This window comes from Pseudophryne corroboree, chromosome 3 (assembly GCF_028390025.1).
Source record: "Pseudophryne corroboree isolate aPseCor3 chromosome 3, aPseCor3.hap2, whole genome shotgun sequence".
NCBI lineage: Eukaryota > Metazoa > Chordata > Amphibia > Anura > Myobatrachidae > Pseudophryne > Pseudophryne corroboree.
In genome coordinates, this window is record NC_086446.1 from 691941915 (window position 1) to 691967739 (window position 25825).

Genomic DNA, 25825 nt, shown 5'->3' on the forward strand with positions numbered 1-25825 from the left:
ATCTAACTCTCTCTGCACATGTTATATCTGCCTCCCCTGCAGTGCACATGGTTTTTCCAACTGCTAACAAACTTGCGGCTACGATCAACTCTGAATTAGGCCCCATGTTTCCATGTGTCATCTTTAAAATAGCGTCAGTATGTCTTTTATGAACGCTGTAATATAAGCACAGAATGATCATCTCCCACAAGACTTTATATATATCTGGCACATTGTTAAGACCATGTTTAAGGGCCATACACACTAGACGATATTTGCAGCAGATATGAACGATAACGACGATTGCGAACGATATATCGTTCACATCGTCTAGTGTGTATGGCCCTCCAATCAACGATGCACGCACACGCGCTTGTTGATTGTAGGTCGGCTGTCTGCAGTGCAAACAGCTCAATGTGAGCAATGTCACTTGTGGCATCGCTCATCACGGCATGTGTGTACGGAGCTGCGATGAGCGATGTCCACAATGTAACATTGCGGCTCCCTCCCCGGCAGTGGCTACTGCCCCACCAACATAGTAAAAAAATGTTTTCTAATGGGTAATATATATGTGTGTGTGTGTATGTGTGTATATATATATATATATATATATATATATATATATATATATATATATATGTATATGTGTGTGTATATATATACATATATATATATATATATATATATATATATATATATATACACACTTGAGGTATGTCTAGTTACTATTAAGAGGGGGTAAAAGCATTGAAAACTGGTCCACATTGGATTTCCCTTTCCTTTTCATTAGGTAGTTTGCAAAAAACACCAATTTTAACAGAATACACTTTCAAGTGGGATTATCATTCATGCTCCAATTAGGAGCCCCAATATAAGAGTTCCATCCACTAAGTCTCGATAAAGGAGATTCTGATCAACTTCACATCTGAGGTATGTTTAGCTACCATCTATACTATTAATAGAAAACATCTTAGTAGCTCTATCAAAAAATACACTTAAGAATGGGCTTTTATATTTATTTATTTTTTTAGGTCATGACCCTCTGTATATAAACTCATCAAGAGCAAATTAGTTCTTTTTCTCTATCGTCCTAGTGGATGCTGGGGTTCCTGAAAGGACCATGGGGAATAGCGGCTCCGCAGGAGACAGGGCACAAAAAGTAAAGCTTTTTCCGATCAGGTGGTGTGCACTGGCTCCTCCCCCTATGACCCTCCTCCAGACTCCAGTTAGATTTTTGTGCCCGGCCGAGAAGGGTGCAATCTAGGTGGCTCTCCTAAAGAGCTGCTTAGAGAAAGTTTAGCTAGGTTTTTTATTTTACAGTGATTCCTGCTGGCAACAGGATCACTGCAGCGAGGGACTGAGGGGAGAAGGAGTCAACTCACCTGCGTGCAGGATGGATTGGTTTCTTGGCTACTGGACATCAAGCTCCAGAGGGACGATCACAGGTACAGCCTGGATGGTCACCGGAGCCACGCCGCCGGCCCCCTTGCAGATGCTGAAATCAGAAGAGGTCCAGAATCGGCGGCTGAAGACTCCTGCAGTCTTCTAAAGGTAGCGCACAGCACTGCAGCTGTGCGCCATTTTCCTCTCAGCACACTTCACACGGCAGTCACTGAGGGTGCAGGGCGCTGGGAGGGGGGCGCCCTGGGAGGCAAATGAGTACCTATAAAGGCTAAAAATACCTCACATATAGCCCTAGAGGCTATATGGAGATATTTAACCCCTGCCTAATTTTTCTAAATAGCGGGAGACGAGCCCGCCGGAAAAGGGGCGGGGCCTATCTCCTCAGCACACGGCGCCATTTCCTCTCACAGCTCCGCTGGTCAGGACGGCTCCCAAGTCTCTCCCCTGCACTGCACTACAGAAACAGGGTAAAACAGAGAGGGGGGGGCACATTTATGGCGATATTTTGATATAACAAAGCAGCTATAAGGGAGCACTTATTATAAGGCTATCCCTGATATATATATAGCGCTTTTGGTGTGTGCTGGCAAACTCTCCCTCTGTCTCCCCAAAGGGCTAGTGGGTCCTGTCTTCGTTAGGAGCATTCCCTGTGTGTCTGCTGTGTGTCGGTACGTGTGTGTCGACATGTATGAGGACGATATTGGTGTGGAGGCGGAGCAATTGCCAAATATGAGGATGTCACCCCCTAGGGAGTCGACACCAGAATGGATGCCTTTATTTATGGAACTACGGGATAGTGTCAACACGCTAAAGCAGTCGTTTGACGACATGAGACGGCCGGACAATCAATTAGTGCCTGTCCAGGCGACTCAAACACCGTCAGGGGCTGTGAAACGCCCTTTGCCTCAGTCGGTCGACACAGACCCAGACACAGGCGATGACTCCAGTGGTGACGATGACGAATCAACCGTATTTTCCAGTAGGGCCACACGTTATATGATTTTGGCAATGAAGGAGGCGTTACATTTAGCTGATACTACAGGTACCACTAAACAGGGTATTATGTGGGGTATGAAAAAACTACCTATAGTTTTTCCTGAATCAGAAGAACTAAATGACGTGTGTAATGAAGCGTGGGTTGCCCCTGATAAAAAGCTGATAATTTCAAAGAAATTATTGGCATTATACCCTTTCCCGCCAGAGGTTAGGGAGCGCTGGGAAACACCTCCTAGGGTGGACAAGGCGCTAACACGCTTATCTAAACAAGTGGCGTTACCCTCTCCTGAGACGGCCGCACTTAAAGATCCATCAGATAGGAGGATGGAAAATATCCAAAAAAGTATATACACACATGCAGGTGTTATACTACGACCAGCTGTAGCGACTGCCTGGATGGGCAGTGCGGGGGTAGTTTGGTCAGAATCCCTGATTGAAAATATTGATACCCTGGACAGGGACAATATTTTACTGTCGTTAGAACAAATAAAGGATGCATTTCTTTATATGCGTGATGCACAGAGGGATATATGCACACTGGCATCACGGGTAAGTGCTATGTCCATTTCGGCCAGAAGAGCTTTATGGACGCGACAGTGGACAGGCGATGCGGATTCAAAACGGCATATGGAAGTTTTGCCGTATAAAGGGGAGGGGTTATTTGGAGTCGGTCTATCAGATTTGGTGGCCACGGCTACAGCCGGGAAATCCACCTTTCTACCTCAAGTCACTCCCCAACAGAAAAAGGCACCGACTTTTCAACCGCAGCCCTTTCGTTCCTTTAAAAATAAGAGAGCAAAGGGCTATTCATATCTGCCACGAGGCAAAGGTCGAGGGAAGAGACAGCAACACGCAGCTCCTTCCCAGGATCAGAAGCCCTCCCCGGCTTCTACAAAAGCCTCAGCATGACGCTGGGGCTTCTCAAGCGGACTCGGGGACGGTGGGGGGTCGTCTCAAAAATTACAGCGCGCAGTGGGCTCACTCGCAAGTAGATCCCTGGATCCTGCAGATAATATCTCAGGGATACAGGTTAGAATTAGAGACAGAGCCACCTCGCCGTTTCCTGAAGTCTGCTTTACCAACGTCCCCCTCCGAAAGGGAGACGGTTTTGGAAGCCATTCACAAGCTGTACTCTCAGCAGGTGATAGTCAAGGTACCTCTTCTGCAACAAGGGAAGGGGTATTATTCCACTCTTTTTGTGGTACCGAAGCCGGATGGCTCGGTAAGGCCTATTCTAAATCTGAAGTCCTTGAACCTGTACATAAAGAAGTTCAAGTTCAAAATGGAGTCACTCAGAGCAGTGATAGCGAACCTGGAAGAGGGGGACTTTATGGTATCCTTGGACATCAAGGATGCGTATCTCCACGTTCCAATTTACCCCTCACACCAGGGGTACCTCAGGTTCGTTGTACAAAACTGTCACTATCAGTTTCAGACGCTGCCGTTCGGATTGTCCACGGCACCTCGGATCTTTACAAAGGTAATGGCCGAGATGATGATTCTTCTTCGAAGAAAAGGCGTATTAATTATCCCATACTTGGACGATCTCCTAATAAGGGCGAGGTCCAGAGAACAGCTAGAGATGGGATTAGCACTGTCTCAAGAAGTGCTAAAACAGCACGGGTGGATTCTGAATATTCCAAAATCCCAGTTAATGCCGACAACTCGTCTGCTGTTCCTAGGGATGATTCTGGACACGGTTCAGAAAAAGGTTTTTCTCCCGGAGGAAAAAGCCAAGGAGTTATCCGAGCTTGTCAGGAACCTCCTAAAACCAGGAAAGGTGTCTGTACATCAATGCACAAGAGTCCTGGGAAAAATGGTGGCTTCTTACGAGGCAATTCCATTCGGCAGATTCCACGCGAGAATTTTCCAAAGGGATCTGTTGAACAAATGGTCAGGGTCGCATCTTCAGATGCACCTGCGGATAACCCTGTCTCCAAGGACAAGGGTGTCTCTTCTGTGGTGGTTGCAGAGTGCTCATCTATTGGAGGGCCGCAGATTCGGCATACAGGATTGGATCCTGGTGACCACGGACGCCAGCCTGAGAGGCTGGGGAGCAGTCACACAAGGAAGAAACTTCCAGGGAGTATGGACGAGCCTGGAAACGTCTCTTCACATAAACATTCTGGAACTAAGAGCAATATACAATGCTCTAAGCCAGGCAGAACCTCTGCTTCAGGGAAAACCGGTGTTGATCCAGTCGGACAACATCACGGCAGTCGCCCATGTGAACAGACAGGGCGGCACAAGAAGCAGGAGTGCAATGGCAGAAGCTGCAAGGATTCTTCGCTGGGCAGAGAATCATGTGATAGCACTGTCAGCAGTGTTCATCCCGGGAGTGGACAACTGGGAAGCAGACTTCCTCAGCAGACACGATCTTCACCCGGGAGAGTGGGGACTTCATCCAGAAGTCTTCCACATGCTGGTAACCCGTTGGGAAAGACCAATGGTGGACATGATGGCGTCTCGCCTCAACAAAAAACTGGACAGGTATTGCGCCAGGTCAAGAGATCCGCAGGCAATAGCTGTGGACGCGCTGGTAACGCCTTGGGTGTACCAGTCGGTGTATGTGTTTCCTCCTCTGCCTCTCATACCAAAAGTATTGAGAATTATACGGCAAAGAGGCGTAAGAACGATACTAGTGGTTCCGGATTGGCCAAGAAGGACTTGGTACCCGGAACTTCAAGAGATGATCACGGAAGATCCGTGGCCTCTACCTCTAAGGAGGGACTTGCTTCAGCAGGGTCCCTGTCTGTTTCAAGACTTACCGCGGCTGCGTTTGACGGCATGGCGGTTGAACGCCGGATCCTAAAGGAAAAAGGCATGCCGGAAGAAGTCATTCCTACTTTGATTAAAGCAAGGAAGGAAGTAACCGTGCAACATTATCACCGAATTTGGCGAAAATATGTTGCGTGGTGCGACGATCGGAGTGCTCCGACGGAGGAATTTCAACTGGGTCGATTCCTACATTTCCTGCAATCAGGATTGTCAATGGGTCTCAAATTGGGATCTATTAAGGTTCAAATTTCGGCCCTGTCGATTTTCTTTCAAAAAGAATTGGCTTCAGTCCCTGAAGTCCAGACCTTTGTTAAGGGAGTGCTGCATATACAGCCTCCTGTGGTGCCTCCAGTGGCACCGTGGGATCTCAATGTGGTTTTGGATTTCCTAAAATCTCATTGGTTTGAACCACTAAAAAAGGTGGATTTGAAATATCTCACATGGAAAGTGACCATGCTTCTAGCCCTGGCTTCTGCCAGGAGAGTGTCAGAATTGGCAGCTTTATCTTACAAAAGCCCATATCTGATTTTCCATTCGGACAGGGCAGAACTGCGGACTCGTCCGCATTTTCTCCCTAAGGTGGTGTCAGCATTTCATCTGAACCAGCCTATTGTAGTGCCTGCGGCTACAAGTGACTTGGAGGACTCCAAGTTACTGGACGTTGTCAGAGCATTAAAAATATATATTGCAAGGACAGCTGGAGTCAGAAAATCTGACTCGTTGTTTATATTGTATGCACCCAACAAGATGGGTGCTCCGGCGTCTAAGCAGACGATTGCTCGTTGGATCTGTAGCACAATCCAACTTGCACATTCTGTGGCAGGCCTGCCACAGCCTAAATCTGTAAAGGCCCACTCCACAAGGAAGGTGGGCTCATCTTGGGCGGCTGCCCGAGGGGTCTCGGCATTACAACTTTGCCGAGCAGCTACGTGGTCAGGGGTGAACACGTTTGTAAAATTTTACAAATTTGATACTCTGGCTAAGGAGGACCTGGAGTTCTCTCATTCGGTGCTGCAGAGTCATCCGCACTCTCCCGCCCGTTTGGGAGCTTTGGTATAATCCCCATGGTCCTTTCAGGAACCCCAGCATCCACTAGGACGATAGAGAAAATAAGATTTTACTTACCGATAAATCTATTTCTCGGAGTCCGTAGTGGATGCTGGGCGCCCATCCCAAGTGCGGATTATCTGCATAAATTGTACATAGTTATTGTTAACTAATTCGGGTTATTGTTGAAGGAAGCCATCTTTCAGAGGCTCCGCTGTTATCATACTGTTAACTGGGTTTAGATCACAAGTTGTACGGTGTGATTGGTGTGGCTGGTATGAGTCTTACCCGGGATTCAAAATCCTCCCTTATTGTGTACGCTCGTCCGGGCACAGTACCTAACTGGAGTCTGGAGGAGGGTCATAGGGGGAGGAGCCAGTGCACACCACCTGATCGGAAAAAGCTTTACTTTTTGTGCCCTGTCTCCTGCGGAGCCGCTATTCCCCATGGTCCTTTCAGGAACCCCAGCATCCACTACGGACTCCGAGAAATAGATTTATCGGTAAGTAAAATCTTATTTTTTCATATTTGGTGGGTATTTATTGCATACCACATGTATACAATTTTCCTCAATTTACATTAGTAGCTTTTTTTTAAATAGAACATCATTTCCTTTTTCCCCAAACAAGCCACCCCTGATGAAGTCGATAAGACGAAACGCGTTGGTTTGTCAGTTAGAAAATCGCAACCTAATTTGTGAAGATACTCCCTTTCGAGCTCGCACCTTGTAAAAGGTGAGGGAGTATCTAAAGTCCATCTAACAAACGTGTTGGTTGTGTATTTTTTTTTTTTGGTTGTACTTATTGACACAATTTTAATTTTGAACTGTAAAAAATTTTTTTTATATGTTCACATGTATGTTATTAAAACAACTTTTTACTAATTGGCCTGTTGGCCTCTTGTTTGGGTGACTATTTGGTGAGGGGTGTCTGTTACAGGTCCCCAGAGTTAAACATCCTCCAGTCTACATTCCTACGAACATTAGAAGAATTGTGTAATTCCGTTTCACTTTAGCGCACTTGGGAATTTTGTGTTTTTCCTTGTATGCTTTTGAGGTCTCCCAACAAAGATCTCTCCCATTGTGCTGCTCCCAGGTTGGCGCGAGATAAAGATACTATTGTTTCTCTATCGTCCTAGTGGATGCTGGGGTTCCTGAAAGGACCATGGGGAATAGCGGCTCCGCAGGAGACAGGGCACAAAAAGTAAAGCTTTTTCCGATCAGGTGGTGTGCACTGGCTCCTCCCCCTATGACCCTCCTCCAGACTCCAGTTAGATTTTTGTGCCCGGCCGAGAAGGGTGCAATCTAGGTGGCTCTCCTAAAGAGCTGCTTAGAAAAAGTTTAGCTAGGTTTTTTATTTTACAGTGATTCCTGCTGGCAACAGGATCACTGCAGCGAGGGACTGAGGGGAGAAGGAGTCAACTCACCTGCGTGCAGGATGGATTGGCTTCTTGGCTACTGGACATCAAGCTCCAGAGGGACGATCACAGGTACAGCCTGGATGGTCACCGGAGCCACGCCGCCGGCCCCCTTGCAGATGCTGAAGTCAGAAGAGGTCCAGAATCGGCGGCTGAAGACTCCTGCAGTCTTCAAAAGGTAGCGCACAGCACTGCAGCTGTGCGCCATTTTCCTCTCAGCACACTTCACACGGCAGTCACTGAGGGTGCAGGGCGCTGGGGGGGGGCGCCCTGGGAGGCAAAATGATTACCTATAAAGGCTAAAAATACCTCACATATAGCCCTAGAGGCTATATGGAGATATTTAACCCCTGCCTGGATTCACTAAATAGCGGGAGACGAGCCCGCCAGAAAAGGGGCGGGGCCTATCTCCTCAGCACACGGCGCCATTTCCTCTCACAGCTCCGCTGGTCAGGACGGCTCCCAGGTCTCTCCCCTGCACTGCACTACAGAAACAGGGTAAAACAGAGAGGGGGGGGCACATTTATGGCGATATTTTGATATAACAAAGCAGCTATAAGGGAGCACTTATTATAAGGCTATCCCTGATATATATATAGCGCTTTTGGTGTGTGCTGGCAAACTCTCCCTCTGTCTCCCCAAAGGGCTAGTGGGTCCTGTCTTCGTTAGGAGCATTCCCTGTGTGTCTGCTGTGTGTCGGTACGTGTGTGTCGACATGTATGAGGACGATATTGGTGTGGAGGCGGAGCAATTGCCAAATATGAGGATGTCACCCCCTAGGGAGTCGACACCGGAATGGATGCCTTTATTTATGGAACTACGGGATAGTGTCAACACGCTAAAGCAGTCGTTTGACGACATGAGGCGGCCGGACAATCAATTAGTGCCTGTCCAGGCGACTCAAACACCGTCAGGGGCTGTGAAACGCCCTTTGCCTCAGTCGGTCGACACAGACCCAGACACAGGCGATGACTCCAGTGGTGACGGTGACGAATCAACCGTATTTTCCAGTAGGGCCACACGTTATATGATTTTGGCAATGAAGGAGGCGTTACATTTAGCTGATACTACAGGTACCACTAAACAGGGTATTATGTGGGGTATGAAAAAACTACCTATAGTTTTTCCTGAATCAGAAGAATTAAATGACGTGTGTAATGAAGCGTGGGTTGCCCCTGATAAAAAGCTGATAATTTCAAAGAAATTATTGGCATTATACCCTTTCCCGCCAGAGGTTAGGGAGCGCTGGGAAACACCTCCTAGGGTGGACAAGGCGCTAACACGCTTATCTAAACAAGTGGCGTTACCCTCTCCTGAGACGGCCGCACTTAAAGATCCATCAGATAGGAGGATGGAAAATATCCAAAAAAGTATATACACACATGCAGGTGTTATACTACGACCAGCTGTAGCGACTGCCTGGATGGGCAGTGCTGGGGTAGTTTGGTCAGAGTCCCTGATTGAAAATATTGATACCCTGGACAGGGACAATATTTTACTGTCGTTAGAACAAATAAAGGATGCATTTCTTTATATGCGTGATGCACAGAGGGATATCTGCACACTCGCATCACGGGTAAGTGCTATGTCCATTTCGGCCAGAAGAGCTTTATGGACGCGACAGTGGACAGGCGATGCGGATTCAAAACGGCATATGGAAGTTTTGCCGTATAAAGGGGAGGAGTTATTTGGAGTCGGTCTATCAGATTTGGTGGCCACGGCTACAGCCGGGAAATCCACCTTTCTACCTCAAGTCACTCCCCAACAGAAAAAGGCACCGACTTTTCAACCGCAGCCCTTTCGTTCCTTTAAAAATAAGAGAGCAAAGGGCTATTCATATCTGCCACGAGGCAAAGGTCGAGGGAAGAGACAGCAACACGCAGCTCCTTCCCAGGAACAGAAGCCCTCCCCGGCTTCTACAAAAGCCTCAGCATGACGCTGGGGCTTCTCAAGCGGACTCGGGGACGGTGGGCGGTCGTCTCAAAAATTACAGCGCGCAGTGGGCTCACTCGCAGGTAGATCCCTGGATCCTGCAGATAATATCTCAAGGGTACAGGTTGGAATTAGAGACGGATCCACCTCGCCGTTTCCTGAAGTCTGCTTTACCAACGTCCCCCTCCGAAAGGGAGACGGTTTTGGAAGCCATTCACAAGCTGTACTCTCAGCAGGTGATAGTCAAGGTACCTCTTCTACAACAAGGGAAGGGGTATTATTCCACTCTTTTTGTGGTACCGAAGCCGGATGGCTCGGTAAGGCCTATTCTAAATCTGAAGTCCTTGAACCTGTACATAAAGAAGTTCAAGTTCAAAATGGAGTCACTCAGAGCAGTGATAGCGAACCTGGAAGAGGGGGACTTTATGGTATCCTTGGACATCAAGGATGCGTATCTCCACGTTCCAATTTACCCCTCACACCAGGGGTACCTCAGGTTCGTTGTACAAAACTGTCACTATCAGTTTCAGACGCTGCCGTTCGGATTGTCCACGGCACCTCGGATCTTTACAAAGGTAATGGCCGAGATGATGATTCTTCTTCGAAGAAAAGGCGTATTAATTATCCCATACTTGGACGATCTCCTAATAAGGGCGAGGTCCAGAGAACAGCTAGAGATGGGATTAGCACTGTCTCAAGAAGTGCTAAAACAGCACGGGTGGATTCTGAATATTCCAAAATCCCAGTTAATGCCGACAACTCGTCTGCTGTTCCTAGGGATGATTCTGGACACGGTTCAGAAAAAGGTTTTTCTCCCGGAGGAAAAAGCCAAGGAGTTATCCGAGCTTGTCAGGAACCTCCTAAAACCAGGAAAGGTGTCTGTACATCAATGCACAAGAGTCCTGGGAAAAATGGTGGCTTCTTACGAAGCAATTCCATTCGGCAGATTCCACGCAAGAATTTTCCAAAGGGATCTGTTGGACAAATGGTCAGGGTCGCATCTTCAGATGCACCTACGGATAACCCTGTCTCCAAGGACAAGGGTGTCTCTTCTGTGGTGGCTGCAGAGTCCTCATCTATTGGAGGGCCGCAGATTCGGCATACAGGATTGGATCCTGGTGACCACGGACGCCAGCCTGAGAGGCTGGGGAGCAGTCACACAAGGAAGAAACTTCCAGGGAGTATGGACGAGCCTGGAAACGTCTCTTCACATAAACATTCTGGAACTAAGAGCAATATACAATGCTCTAAGCCAGGCAGAACCTCTGCTTCAGGGAAAACCGGTGTTGATCCAGTCGGACAACATCACGGCAGTCGCCCATGTGAACAGACAGGGCGGCACAAGAAGCAGGAGTGCAATGGCAGAAGCTGCAAGGATTCTTCGCTGGGCAGAGAATCATGTGATAGCACTGTCAGCAGTGTTCATCCCGGGAGTGGACAACTGGGAAGCAGACTTCCTCAGCAGACACGATCTTCACCCGGGAGAGTGGGGACTTCATCCAGAAGTCTTCCACATGCTGGTAACCCGTTGGGAAAGACCAATGGTGGACATGATGGCGTCTCGCCTCAACAAAAAACTGGACAGGTATTGCGCCAGGTCAAGAGATCCGCAGGCAATAGCTGTGGACGCGCTGGTAACGCCTTGGGTGTACCAGTCGGTGTATGTGTTTCCTCCTCTGCCTCTCATACCAAAAGTATTGAGAATTATACGGCAAAGAGGCGTAAGAACGATACTAGTGGTTCCGGATTGGCCAAGAAGGACTTGGTACCCGGAACTTCAAGAGATGATCACGGAAGATCCGTGGCCTCTACCTCTAAGGAGGGACTTGCTTCAGCAGGGTCCCTGTCTGTTTCAAGACTTACCGCGGCTGCGTTTGACGGCATGGCGGTTGAACGCCGGATCCTAATGGAAAAAGGCATGCCGGAAGAAGTCATTCCTACTTTGATTAAAGCAAGGAAAGAAGTAACCGTGCAACATTATCACCGAATTTGGCGAAAATATGTTGCGTGGTGCGAAGATCGGAGTGCTCCGACGGAGGAATTTCAACTGGGTCGATTCCTACATTTCCTGCAATCAGGATTGTCTATGGGTCTCAAATTGGGATCTATTAAGGTTCAAATTTCGGCCCTGTCGATTTTCTTTCAAAAAGAATTGGCTTCAGTCCCTGAAGTCCAGACCTTTGTTAAGGGAGTGCTGCATATACAGCCCCCTGTGGTGCCTCCAGTGGCACCGTGGGATCTCAATGTAGTTTTGGATTTTCTAAAATCTCATTGGTTTGAACCACTAAATAAGGTGGATTTGAAATATCTCACTTGGAAAGTGACCATGCTTCTAGCCCTGGCTTCTGCCAGGAGAGTGTCAGAATTGGCAGCTTTATCTTACAAAAGCCCATATCTGATTTTCCATTCGGACAGGGCAGAACTGCGGACTCGTCCGCATTTTCTCCCTAAGGTGGTGTCAGCATTTCATCTGAACCAGCCTATTGTAGTGCCTGCGGCTACAAGTGACTTGGAGGACTCCAAGTTACTGGACGTTGTCAGAGCATTAAAAATATATATTGCAAGAACAGCTGGAGTCAGAAAATCTGACTCGTTGTTTATATTGTATGCACCCAACAAGATGGGTGCTCCTGCGTCTAAGCAGACGATTGCTCGTTGGATCTGTAGCACAATCCAACTGGCACATTCTGTGGCAGGCCTGCCACAGCCTAAATCTGTAAAGGCCCACTCCACAAGGAAGGTGGGCTCATCTTGGGCGGCTGCCCGAGGGGTCTCGGCATTACAACTTTGCCGAGCAGCTACGTGGTCAGGGGAGAACACGTTTGTAAAATTTTACAAATTTGATACTCTGGCTAAGGAGGACCTGGAGTTCTCTCATTCGGTGCTGCAGAGTCATCCGCACTCTCCCGCCCGTTTGGGAGCTTTGGTATAATCCCCATGGTCCTTTCAGGAACCCCAGCATCCACTAGGACGATAGAGAAAATAAGATTTTACTTACCGATAAATCTATTTCTCGGAGTCCGTAGTGGATGCTGGGCGCCCATCCCAAGTGCGGATTATCTGCATAAATTGTACATAGTTATTGTTAACTAATTCGGGTTATTGTTGTAGGAAGCCATCTTTCAGAGGCTCCGCTGTTATCATACTGTTAACTGGGTTTAGATCACAAGTTGTACGGTGTGATTGGTGTGGCTGGTATGAGTCTTACCCGGGATTCAAAATCCTCCCTTATTGTGTACGCTCGTCCGGGCACAGTACCTAACTGGAGTCTGGAGGAGGGTCATAGGGGGAGGAGCCAGTGCACACCACCTGATCGGAAAAAGCTTTACTTTTTGTGCCCTGTCTCCTGCGGAGCCGCTATTCCCCATGGTCCTTTCAGGAACCCCAGCATCCACTACGGACTCCGAGAAATAGATTTATCGGTAAGTAAAATCTTATTTTTTATATATATATATATATATATATATATATATATATATATATATATATATATATATATATATATTAAAAAAAAATATATATATATATACACATACACACGTGTGTGTGTGTGTGTGTGTGTGTGTGTGTGTGTGTGTGTGTGTGTATGTATGTGTATATATATATATATATATTGGTGTATTCCTACAACGTACTATCTATCTATATATATATATATATGTGTGTGTATGTATATATATATATATATATATATATATATATAGCTCAAAAAAATAAAGGGAACACTAAAATAACACATCCTAGATCTGAATGAATGAAATATTCTTATTGAATACTTTGTTCTTTACATAGTTGAATGTGCTGACAACAAAATCACACAAAAATTATCAATGGAAATCAAATTTATTAACCCATGGAGGTCTGGATTTGGAGTCACCTTCAAAATTAAAGTGGAAAAACACACTACATGCTGATCCAACTTTGATGTAATATCCTTAAAACAAGTCAAAATGAGGCTCAGTAGTGTGTGTGGCCTCCACGTCCCTGTATGACCTCCCTACAACCCACACAAGTGGCTCAGGTAGTGCAGCTCATCCAGGATGCCACATCAATGCGAGCTGTGGCAAGAAGGTTTGCTGTGTCTGTCAGTGTAGTGTCCAGAGCATGGAGGCGCTACCAGGAGACAGGCCAGTACATCAGGAGACGTGGAGGAGGCCGTAGGAGGGCAACAACCCAGCAGCAGGACCGCTACCTCCGCCTTTTTGCAAGGAGGAACAGGAGGAGCACTGCCAGAGTCCTGCAAAATGACCTCCAGCAAGCCACAAATGTGCATGTGTCTACTCAAACGATCAGAAACAGACTCCATGAGGGTGGTATGAGGGCCCGACGTCCACAGGTGGGGGTTGTGCTTACAGCCCAACACCGTGGAGGATGTTTGGCATTTGCCAGAGAACACCAAGATTGGCAAATTCGCCACTGGCGCCCTGTGCTCTTCACAGATGAAAGCAGGTTCTCACTGAGCACATGTGACAGACGTGACAGAGTCTGGAGACACGAAGGAGAAAGTTCTGCTGCCTGCAACATCCTCCAGCATGACCGGTTTGGCAGTGGGTCAGTGATGGTGTGGGGTGGCATTTCTTTGGGGGGGCCGCACAGCCCTCCATGTGCTCGCCAGAGGTAGCCTGACTGCCATTAGGTACCGAGATGAGATCCTCAGACCCCTTGTGAGACCATATGCTGCTGCGGTTGGCCCTGGGTTCCTCCTAATGCAAGACAATGCTAGACCTCATGTGGCTGGAGTGTGTCAGCAGTTCCTGCAAGACTAAGGCATTGATGCTTTGGACTGGCCCGCCCATTCCCCAGACCTGAATCCAATTGAGCACATCTGGGACATCATGTCTCGCTCCATCCACCAACGCTACATTGCACCACAGACTGTCCAGGAGTTGGCGGATGCTTTAGTCCAGGTCTGGGAGGAGATCCCTCAGGAGACCATCCGCCACCTCATCAGGAGCATGCCCAGGCATTGTAGAGAGGTCATTCAGTCACAAGGAGGCCATACACACTACTGAGCCTCATTTTGACTTGTTTTAATGACATTACATCAAAGTTGGATCAGCCTGTAGTGTGTTTTTACACTTTAATTTTGAGGGTCACTCCAAATCCAGACCTCCATGGGTTAATAAATTTGATTTCCACTGATAATTTTTGTGTGATTTTGTTGTCAGCACATTCAACTATGTAAATAACAAAGTATTTAATAAGAATATTTAATTCATTCAGATCTAGGATGTGTTATTTTAGTGTTCCCTTTATTTTTTTGAGCAGTATGTGTATGTACTGTTATGGGTGCGACCTGTGACACTGTGCCCCGGGCATGCTCCCTTTTAGTTTGGACTTTGTTTGCTCTGATTGGCTGGTGTTTGCGCCGCGGGTGGGACGCATGGTGCGCTCCACGGGTCCGGACTTCCGGTTGGGTGACGCGTGCGTGTCGCGTGTCCGGACTTCCGGCCAGGTGGGTCGCTGGCGTGCGTTCCGGCTGCGGTGCGCCCCGGCCGGGCAGGGTGATGGGTCTGAACGGAAGGGAGTGATGACGGTGATTGCAGGTGTGACAGGTAAGCACCATTAGGTGTGTTTAAATAGAGCACACGAGTGAACAGATTTTTTTGGCACTTTATACAGGCTTATTTTGCACATGGCACTATGGCACTTTGATGACTGTTCCCCTGATGAAGGATTAAGTCCGAAAACGGCTGTTTGGGTGGTCTACTGTGTTTCTCTGTGCTGACCAAACGATGAGTATATGACGAGCCTTGTAACTTTATTCACATTTAAAGTATCAATACAGCATTTCTTGACAAAACTACAGTGTGCTGGTCCTGTCTATGTTATTGCGTGGACATGTGATGTTATATTTACCTGCTTGACCGGACACCTGGACTATACTTCTGAGAGTGTCAGTGCGGCTTCCCGGATTCTCATTCTGTGATAATCTCATATTAAGCATTGGAGCTGCACCACTATTGGACTTTTTAAATGGTTTTATTTGTTTGCTTATGCTTTTTGTTTTTTGTTTATTATATTTTTTTTGGAGCGCACTTAATTGATTTTTTTCATTCAGTATATGATGGAGAATGAAATTGGTAATCTTACAGGAACGAAAAGATTTCTTGAGAAAGATGTTAGTCGTATTTTATTTAACACAACGGATCAGCTGGCTTTTGATGTAGATTCACCAGCCGAGGTAAATAGTGATTTACTTAAATTACGCAAGAGGTTGATTGAATTGGAATTGCACGGTTTAACGCTCTCCCAATATCATAAGGAGAACCTCATCCCGAGAGGGTTGAGGATTAGAAACCAACCAACCATTGGGCGTAACAGTAAAGAATTTTGCAGGCAGTGGTGCCAGATATTGAATCAGTGCAGCTTTGATCTGATGGTGTTAATTGTACAACAAGTTAATTCTGACATAGATAATGTGAAAAAGGAAATAACCTTATGTGAAGCCCAGGGTCTTGCTATTTTGAAAGCTGACAGCACAGTGGACTGGTTGGCACAACTTGACGAGAATTTGGTCTCGTTTAAAAATGAATTGTTAGCCTTTAAAAAAACTAAATACAAAAAGGTTAAGGACGACTACAAGGAGCTCAGGGTTTATCCCTGGGTTTTTGCCCCGTTAAATCGTAGACCATGGCGATTGGGACAGGGGTATAGGAAGAGGAATGACACACATTTTACTGATTTAGAATCTCAGACATCACATAGTGACTCGGATACCTCTACCCAGGGTAAAGGCTCAACGTCTTTTTTTAGGCGGAAGAGCGAATACCAGGAGCTATGTGAGGGGCAACAGAAATCCAAAAAACCTTGCAGACGGGGAGGGCAGAGACACAAAAGCCACAGGAAAAGGTCAGAGGGGAGGCAGGAGGTAGCAGTATTGAATTTATCGACCTACTCACCAACTGATTTAGAGATATCTGTCTTATCTAAGGGATTGACTCATGTACAGACATATCGGCAGAATAAGTTTAATTGTGAAGTTGAGTTATACAAGTTCCAAAGGCAGTTAAGACTCAAAAATCATTTTTTCAGGAAGGGCGAGCAGGAGGATAGGCTCATCTTATTTAGAGGGAAGAGTACCTTTGAGCCACCTGCAACAAATGCCTCTATAGAAACCTTTATGAGGCTAGTACGGACTGAAACTTTATCTTCCATACAGAACACCAGGCTGCGTTTCTCCAATATGTCCAGACTAGAAACGGAGGCCGTTAAGAGCCTACGTGAGAATCCAGGAATAGTCATACGCCCCGCTGATAAAGGCGGGGCAATTGTCTTAATGGATAGACAGGATTATATTGATGAGATAACACGCCAACTCTCTGATGCTACATGTTATAAACTACTGCCCGGTGATCCGACAGAGCGCTTCAAGAGAGAGATTGATTCCATCATTCTCTTGGGCAAGGCTAACAATTGGATTGATGAAATGACAGTTGACTTTTTGACACAAGAGTTTCCTATAATCCCATTAATTTACGTGTTACCTAAGGTGCACAAAACGTTGGATAAACCACCGGGTAGGCCCATTATATCCTCGAGGGGATCGTTGGGTCAACCTATTTCCCAGTACATAGACCACCATTTGCAGCCGGTGGTCCAGACTACACCCTATTATATCAAGGACACCACAGATTTCTTGTGTAAATTAAGAGCCACCGGTCCACTGGAACCTGGATGTATACTGGTGACACTAGATGTCACCAGTCTATACACGAACATTGGTCATGTGGAAGGCATTGCTGCTGTCAGGGATGTTGTTGGCCACAGTCCACAGTATGAGGGTCCACCATTGGAATATTTATTGCTGTTGATCGAAGTGGTTCTACACAAGAACTACTTCTTATTCAATAATTCATTTTTTTTGCAGCTCAAAGGTACGGCGATGGGGTCCAATATGGCCCCAGCTTACGCCAATATTTTCATGTACCAATATGAGCTATTACACATCATGGGCGATCCTATATATTCACGGTATATTAAGTTCTATGTACGTTTCATAGATGACCTATTCATGCTGTGGACTGGTGGCCAGCGGCTATTAGATGATTTTGTTGATAAGCTTAACAACATACCGGGATCTATTAGATTCACCAGTGCCAGTAGTGATGTTGAGATTAATTATCTGGACGTTCTGGTGCGCATACAGCAAGGGACATTGACGACTGGCATGTACAGGAAGCCCACTGACAAAAACTCTCTTTTGCTTGCCTCAAGCTTCCATCCAGTAGCGCTAAAGAAAGGACTGCCATATTCGCAGCTGATTCGGGTCGCAAGAATAGTCTCTGATAGAGCCACATTGCCTGAGGCCTTTACATTCCATGGGTGACAAATTTGTCGAGAGGGGTTATGACACGAGGGAAGTGAAGGAGGCGATAACTCGTTGTTTGCAATTACCTCGAAGAATTATTGAAACCCCAGCAGAGACAAAAGAATAACAGAATGGTGTATACCAGCACATACTCAATTTCCTCAAACAAGGCTCGTCAGTCTATCCTGAAACACTGGCATATTTTGCAGACCGACCCAGTGATGAAACATTTCTGCGAAGAGACACCTTTATTTGGCTACCGCCGTAGCCATAATCTGAAAGAGGAGGTGACCTTTTCTGATATTAGCCCCAGAGTTGGTAGGGGCAACAGATGGCTGCAGCTACAAAAGGGTGCCTTTAAGTGCCATGGCTGTGAGAACTGCAGCTTTATGATGACAGGAAAGACATGCAGTCATCCAACTAAAGGAACAATGTATCCGCTACGGTTTCGGATGTCATGTGACACAAAATTTGTGACATACCTGATACTCTGTCCCTGTGGGAAAATTTATATAGGGAAGACGATACGTATGCTGAAGGAGAGGATAGCGATGCATAGATCCTCTATAAAAAAGGCGTATCAAAAAATGGATGGAAGCACGCCACCGGTGGCTAGGCATTTTGTGACTATGGGACACAAATTAGGTGAATTTAAATTTATGCCTATAGACCATGTACCACCTTTGAGAAGAGGAGGAGATAGGCATAGACTGCTACTACAGCAGGAGTGCCGGTGGATATACATGCTTGATGCGATGGTCCCCAATGGACTTAATGAGGAATGCTCATTTGCTTCGTTTTTGTAACGCTGGCACTGGTGATAGATTGAAGATCCCAATAGTACTGTAGTATTATGTATAAAGGGTTAATGCAGGTACTCTGGGCTTAACCAATAGGTTGTTTCATAATCATTCTCCAGATTTTACATATTTTTATGTTGTTAGCTCCATCGATACTGTCTTGCATCGGGGTATGTGATGACCGTTTTCCCACTTTTATTATTGGAGTGGACGGATCGCTAATATAAGGACCCGATGCAGGACAGTATCGAGGGAGATTCACTGGGTTAGTAGGTGGTGAATATGATTTGGGTTTTATGATATGTCATCTGTATACTGTTATGGGTGCGACCTGTGACACTGTGCCCCGGGCATGCTCCCTTTTAGTTTGGACTTTGTTTGCTCTGATTGGCTGGTGTTTGCGCCGCGGGTGGGACGCATGGTGCGCTCCACGGGTCCGGACTTCCGGTTGGGTGACGCGTGCGTGTCGCGTGTCCGGACTTCCGACCAGGTGGGTCGCTGGCGTGCGTTCCGGCTGCGGTGCGCCCCGGCCGGGCGGGGTGATGGGTCTGAACGGAAGGGAGTGATGACGGTGATTGCAGGTGTGACAGGTAAGCACCATTAGGTGTGTTTAAATAGAGCACACGAGTGAACAGATTTTTTTGGCACTTTATACAGGCTTATTTTGCACATGGCACTATGGCACTTTGATGACTGTTCCCCTGATGAAGGATTAAGTCCGAAAACGGCTGTTTGGGTGGTCTACTGTGTTTCTCTGTGCTGACCAAACGATGAGTATATGACGAGCCTTGTAACTTTATTCACATTTAAAGTATCAATACAGCATTTCTTGACAAAACTACAGTGTGCTGGTCCTGTCTATGTTATTGCGTGGACATGTGATGATATATATATATATATATATATATATATATATATATATAATGGTGTATTCCTAAAACAGCACACCACACCATAACCGGCATGGTCTGCTGCCGCATCTGTTTATGTATGTGTGTGTATGTATGTATGTATGTATATATATATATATATATATATATATATATACATACACCCCCATTATAATGAATTTTTTATTAAGTTGGTGGCACAGTGGAAATTGGTGGGGCAGTGGGTGAAACAAATTTAATTGGTTCCCTCTTCTACAGCCATGCGCACACACCCATATTAAAATATGTAAAAAAGGTGCCAATTCCAAAGATATCTTTCGTCTTTAAAATTGTTTGAAAAATTGCTTAGTGTGTACACTCAATTTCGTTTGTCAGGGCTCTGGGAAGTTCAGGGGAAATTGCTCATCTTCCACATTGGTCATCCTTCACATTGGTCATGTCTTCTAGTGTGTAGGGCCCTTTAATTTTCTTGTCCAATATAGCACTATAATACAAGCTTGATAATAACCTGGGCTTGTTAAATGTGGCTGTAAAATGCAGTTCAACAGCACTACCCAGCCTCATTGATGTCAGAAAGTATATAAATATATCCAAATATCGGAGTGTCAAACATTCCAGTGTCATCCTAATTTACCACTGTGTGTGTGGCCAAGCTGGACAGTGGCCCTATCATTTAGCGCTCTGAATGGTATGATCACTATGATTGGTCAGGATAAGACACAATGCAGAGCCTAAATGGACATACTTGAAGGGGTTCGATATGAAATGCCATCGCACGGGATGCCGATTATCAGAATACCGGCATCCGTATCCGGAACGGTGGAATGTCAGCAGGGGGGGCGAGCGCAACAAAGCCCCTTGCCGGCCCGCTGCGCTTGCCACACTGCGGGCTCGGTGGCTTGCCACAGGTTCTATTCTCCCTCAATGGGTGTCGTGGACACCCATAGAGGTGGAATCGCCTACCTCGCCGGTATACCGGTGGCGGTATGGTGCCCCCATCAGTATGGTGCTAACCGCATACCACTTGAAGATGTTTTTATAAAAAAAACAGTGGCGTATCTCCTAGCAACCTATCAGACTTATATTCATCTCTTTTAACATGCTAGAAAGAAGCGCCTCTTTTTCTACATAGTTGCAAATACAGTGCAGCCGTTTTCATTCATGTCCCTTAATTAGAACTAAACTGTGTTTTTCTTGTACTGTTGCCGTCCAACATTATATGGTGAAAACCTGTTTCCATAACAACTGGTTTAAATTAATAATTACCACTAAAGTTGTTAGCATTGATTTGTAGCTGTGGTGGAGAGCATGAAAATGACTTCCTAAGTACATAGGTCTGCCTTGTCAGCTATATGTTAACTTTTTAATGTAAAGCAGTACTCAAATGTATTTGCTACTCTTCAAACCAAATCCGTCCATTGCCACTAGAGGGCACAATAGGCTATCTTTTCCTATTGTGTCTACACAGGGCTGTAATAGATGGTATTACGTGAGCTGTTGGGATTGTGCGCACAGTGATTATTATTAACGTTTTATTTCTATAATGCCAAATTCTCTGCAGCGCTTTACAGTTGGGACTAAATACAGTAACCGAATAAAAGAGAGTGCATTATCATACATACGAAGCAGTAACATGACAGTGTGCAAGTTTACACTTTATAGGAAATAATATAAGCAGTTTCACTGTCATTGTTATATGCACAGTTGCAAAATTCTGTATTGCTACACATGCTGGCACGAAGATGTTTATGGTAACGTTCACGTCATGTTCTGAGTTCTCTTTTCTGATAACCAAGTAAAATTGGGACACAAATAAGGTACAAGCTGGTACAAACCACCAATATTCATTTATTTTTATTTATTAGCACTTATTTGTGAGTATGTTGCGCCAGCATATTCTGTTGTGTGTTACATTTAACATTGCTTTTGTTGTTCTTTAGTGTGAAGTGCTTTCTGTTTGGCCTCCTTAAACTTCTTGTGTATGAATTCATAATTAATAGCTGCACTTTAACACTCTTCCATTTCATTTCAATAGAGGGCGCCACAACCTCTTAATATAGTGGCAGCATAAATTTAGTGTACAAAATAGCTTTTTTACAGTCCCAGAAATAATGTTATTCATTAGTGATTTCATCTGTAAGGTGAATGCACATTATATACTACTGTATAAAAAATTATATAGTAAATATAAATAAATCTTGAGTGTTTCTAAAGTACTTTAATTGTAGGCCTGTCGAAAACAACTACACAACAGGTAGATCAGGGCCACAATATATTGAGATGTTTTCATGGAGAGTATTGGCTAATCTTTAGACCCTATTTTAGAATCACTAGTGCATAACTAGTGTACAGTTATTTACTATTACTGGCTTAATTTGTCCATACAGTATACATTTATCCCCATTGCTGTACCAGCTTTTAATTTTCATCTGCTTTATATATGTCTACTAGCTGAATACCTGTGCTTCGCTACGGGATGAGGATGGTAAAAAAGAATTATAGTTGTTCGTAAATTGACGTTGGTTGGAGATCTAATATATATGCATATCTTGCTTCCCTGACGCACTTTGTGTAGTCGCCGGACTCCTTTTTGGTCCCCCAAGGGACCTTGCTCTTCCCACTATTCAACTCTCAGTCTGTGGCTTCTTACTACCCCCATTCCCCTCCTCACATCATGTCAGTGCCCCTGTAAAATTATTGATTTATTTACATTTACATTTCTTATATAGCGCAGCACATTATTCATCTCCTGATATACTCTGTGCTGCTGGGGGACCCTGCTACTTCCACTATATAACTGTGTGTGAGTTCGTGCTACCTCCATTCCCCTCCTGACATCATGTCACTGCCCCTGTCACATGCAGCCCTGTCCTGCCTGACATATCATGCATCTCCTGATATACTCTGTGCTGCCGTGGAACCTGCTCCTACCACTATATAACTCTGTGTGTGGCTTCCTGCTACCTCCATTCCCCTCCTCACATCATGCCAATGTCACATGAAGCCCTGTCGTCACTGACATATCATGCATGTTCTGATGTAGTCTGTGCCGCTGGCCCACCCCTAGGGGTGCTAGGGGTATGTTACCCCCACAGTGTTTGTTCCCAGATTTGTTTACCAAATGTGGTGTAAATTGCACCAGACATTCCAGAGTTATGCTGTCTGCTGAAATACTCTGTGCTGATGCCACACCCCTAGGGGTGTTTTACCAGCGTATTGTTTGTTCCCAGATTGTAAGTCATATGTGTAGCAAGTATGGTGTAAATTGGTCCAGGCATTCCGGAGTTATGCTGTCTCCTGAAATACTCTGTGCTGCTGGCCCGCCCCTAGGGGTGTCTTACCCCCACATTGTTTGTTCCCAGATTGTAAGTCATGTGTGTACCAAGTTTAGTGTTAAGTGCTGCAGGCATTCCGGAGTTATGCTGGAACGAACATACATACATTCATTCATTCATCCATTTTTGTCGATTTCCGTGGATGGCCATTTGTAAAACCGGTTCTTAGCAAGCACCCGGGACCTAAGGAGAAGCTACCTGGCACTTTACGAAGAAAACGACACCAAAAAAAACTTGTCAACCTTTTTTCATATCAATCTAATGGGTGTGTCGACCTAATCACTGTCGACCCTGAGTCCCATACCTATGTAAATATATATATATATATATATATATATATATATATATATATATATATATAATATTACACGCAATTACACGCACACTAGGGTTTATTTTTGATTGTGGGAGGAAACCTACGCATGCACGGGGAGAATACCCAAACTCCACACACGGTGGGAATTGAACCCAAGGCCTAAGTATTTTCACACAGTAATGCTAACCATTACACCAAATGGGGCAGCCAATATACAGTATCTTCTCGAAGATATTTAGTTATGTATAGATAGGGATATATGCTATATGTTTACCAATAACCTGTGTAATTGTGAAGCACCGTGACATCCTTAAGGCCAGTACTCACGGCCCGATGCTGGAGAGATGTGTGCTGAGCGAACCGCTCAGCACACATCTCTCCCGGCGCTCAGCTCTCCCGGCGCTCAGAGATCTGTGCTGACCGTGCGGGGGGAGACGGGGGGGCCGCTCACTTCACCCAGCGGGTGAAGTGAGCGACCCGCTAGATTGGCCTGCATGCAGGCCAATCTAGCAGCAGCGATAGCGATGCGCGGGGCTGCGCATCGCTATCGCTGTTAGGGCTACACACGGAGCGATCTTGCTGAAAATCTAAGCAATCTAGTCAGATTGCTTAGATTATCGCTCTGTGTGTACCCCCCTTTACATTAATTCTGGCTCTATATGTGACAGCGTCTCTGAGAACCCTGTTTAGTGTGCACTGTGCTTTATACTCTGACCGCCATGAGGGAAATGCACAGCTTTGAAAATGAAAAAAATGTAATGAGAACGTTTTGCTTTTGGTATTCTCCCACATGCCTGATATTCATTCTGTTTCTCTTTGGTAGGAGATGTTTCAGAAGTGCCATCCTGTACATTTCTTGAACTCACGGGCGCTGGGAGTTAGAGACAAATCCAGCAGTGTGCCAAAGTAAGTCCGGAGATAGCGAGCCAAGGTCAGCCCTGGGAATCCGCGTCCTGGGTCTGTCTGTGACATTCTAGATTGGGGGAGATGCAGATAATTCTTGGGCCAGAAATGTCATGACATAAGGTGGAAGCTACTGCAGAGCCTAATTCCTTTTTTTACTTAAATAATATCAGATAAATAAAACCAGGTGGAATATTATTGGGATAAAAAGGGTTCAAGGAATATTCTGTACAAATAATTTCTTATAATCGTATTATTTACAGGCAGGCCGATGTCGGGGTCTGCGTAACAGTCAAGCAGGTGTTTCAAGCTTTATGGTCCTGAGTTAAGCAGATTGTCTGTCTGTCTGTCTGTTCTGAGCAATCAGAGCTGGTAAAGGCGGGTACACACGGAGAGATCCGTGCTTAAAATCTAAGCAATCTGACTAGATTGCTTAGAATTTAAGCACTGATCTGTCGTGTGTATGCCCTCCAGTGATAGCCGCACATCGCTATCGCCAGTGTTAGATTGAGCCTGCTTGAATGCAGGCAGGCTCAGTTTAGCATGTCGCTCACTTCAGCGCTGTGTGAAGTGAGTGCGCCCCCTTCCCCCCCCCTCGCTCAGCACACATCGCGCTGTGCTGAGCCGGGGGAGAGATGTGTGCTGAGCGGTCACTGATAGATCGCTCAGCACACATCTCTTTAGTGTGTAACCCCCTTTAGCGTCTAGTTATTAAGAAGAATGTTTTGGAGAACCATACATGGTGCAGTTTGGGGCCAGTTTCATGGCGGCTAATTTGTTTAATGAAATCTACAATTTCTCCGGCAGGGTCCACAGGTTATCCACAGGATAACATTAGGATTCGATGAAATGACAGCGGATTTGCACCAGTCGTTCAAAGCTTTTCGGCCTTCCAGCATGCAACGGGCCTGTCCATATATCCTCACCTCCTGGCTGAGGCAAATCAGTTTTTTCTCATACGTCCTAGAGGATGCTGGGGACTCCAAAAGGACCATGGGGTATAGACGGATCCGCAGGAGCTTGGGCACACTATAAAGACTTAAACTGGGTGTGAACTGGCTCCTCCCTCTATGCCCCTCCTCCAGACCTCAGTTAGACTTTGTGCCCAGGAATGATGGGTCACACACTAGGGGAGCTCTACTAAGTTTCTCTAAAAGACTTTATGTTAGGTTTTTTATTTTCAGGGAGACCTGCTGGCTACAGGCTCCCTGCATCGTGGGACTGAGGGGAGAGAAGCAGGACCTACTTCTTCTTAGTTCAAGGGCTCTGCTTCTCGGCTACTGGACACCATTAGCTCCAGAGGGTTCGATCACTTGGTGCGCCTAGCTGCTTATTCCCGGAGCCACGCCGTCACCCCCCTCACAGAAGCCAGAAGAAAGAAGCCGGGTGAGTATGTGAAGTACAGAAGACTTCAGTAACGGAGGTACAGCGGTCGCGCTGCGCTCCATGCTCCCACACACCAACGCACTCACAGGGTGCAGGGCGCTGGGGGGGGAGCGCCCTGGGCAGCAGGTTGCTGATTTCTTTTTGTGGCTGGCAGAAAAGCATTTGGGTGCCTGAGCACCGTGTCCCATACCCCTGCCAGCATATACTGCGCGCTGCGCGCCATTACTGCCCCGCCGCCGGCTTCCACGGGTGCAGGGCACTGGGGAGGGAGCGCCCTGGGCAGACATTTAACCGTTCTCTGTGTGACACTCTGGCGGTGCCGGGGCTCCGTG

General features: G+C 46.1%; 1 protein-coding gene across 1 annotated transcript in view; it reads left to right on the top strand.

Moving 5' to 3' along the window:
• Nucleotides 1–25825, top strand: part of KNDC1 (kinase non-catalytic C-lobe domain containing 1) — a 387543-nt gene that overhangs the window by 289071 nt on the left and 72647 nt on the right. The window contains exon 27 of the mRNA XM_063963294.1: nt 24028–24110. Coding sequence (XP_063819364.1) covers nt 24028–24110 — 83 coding nt within the window. The remainder of the gene's footprint in view (nt 1–24027; nt 24111–25825) is intronic.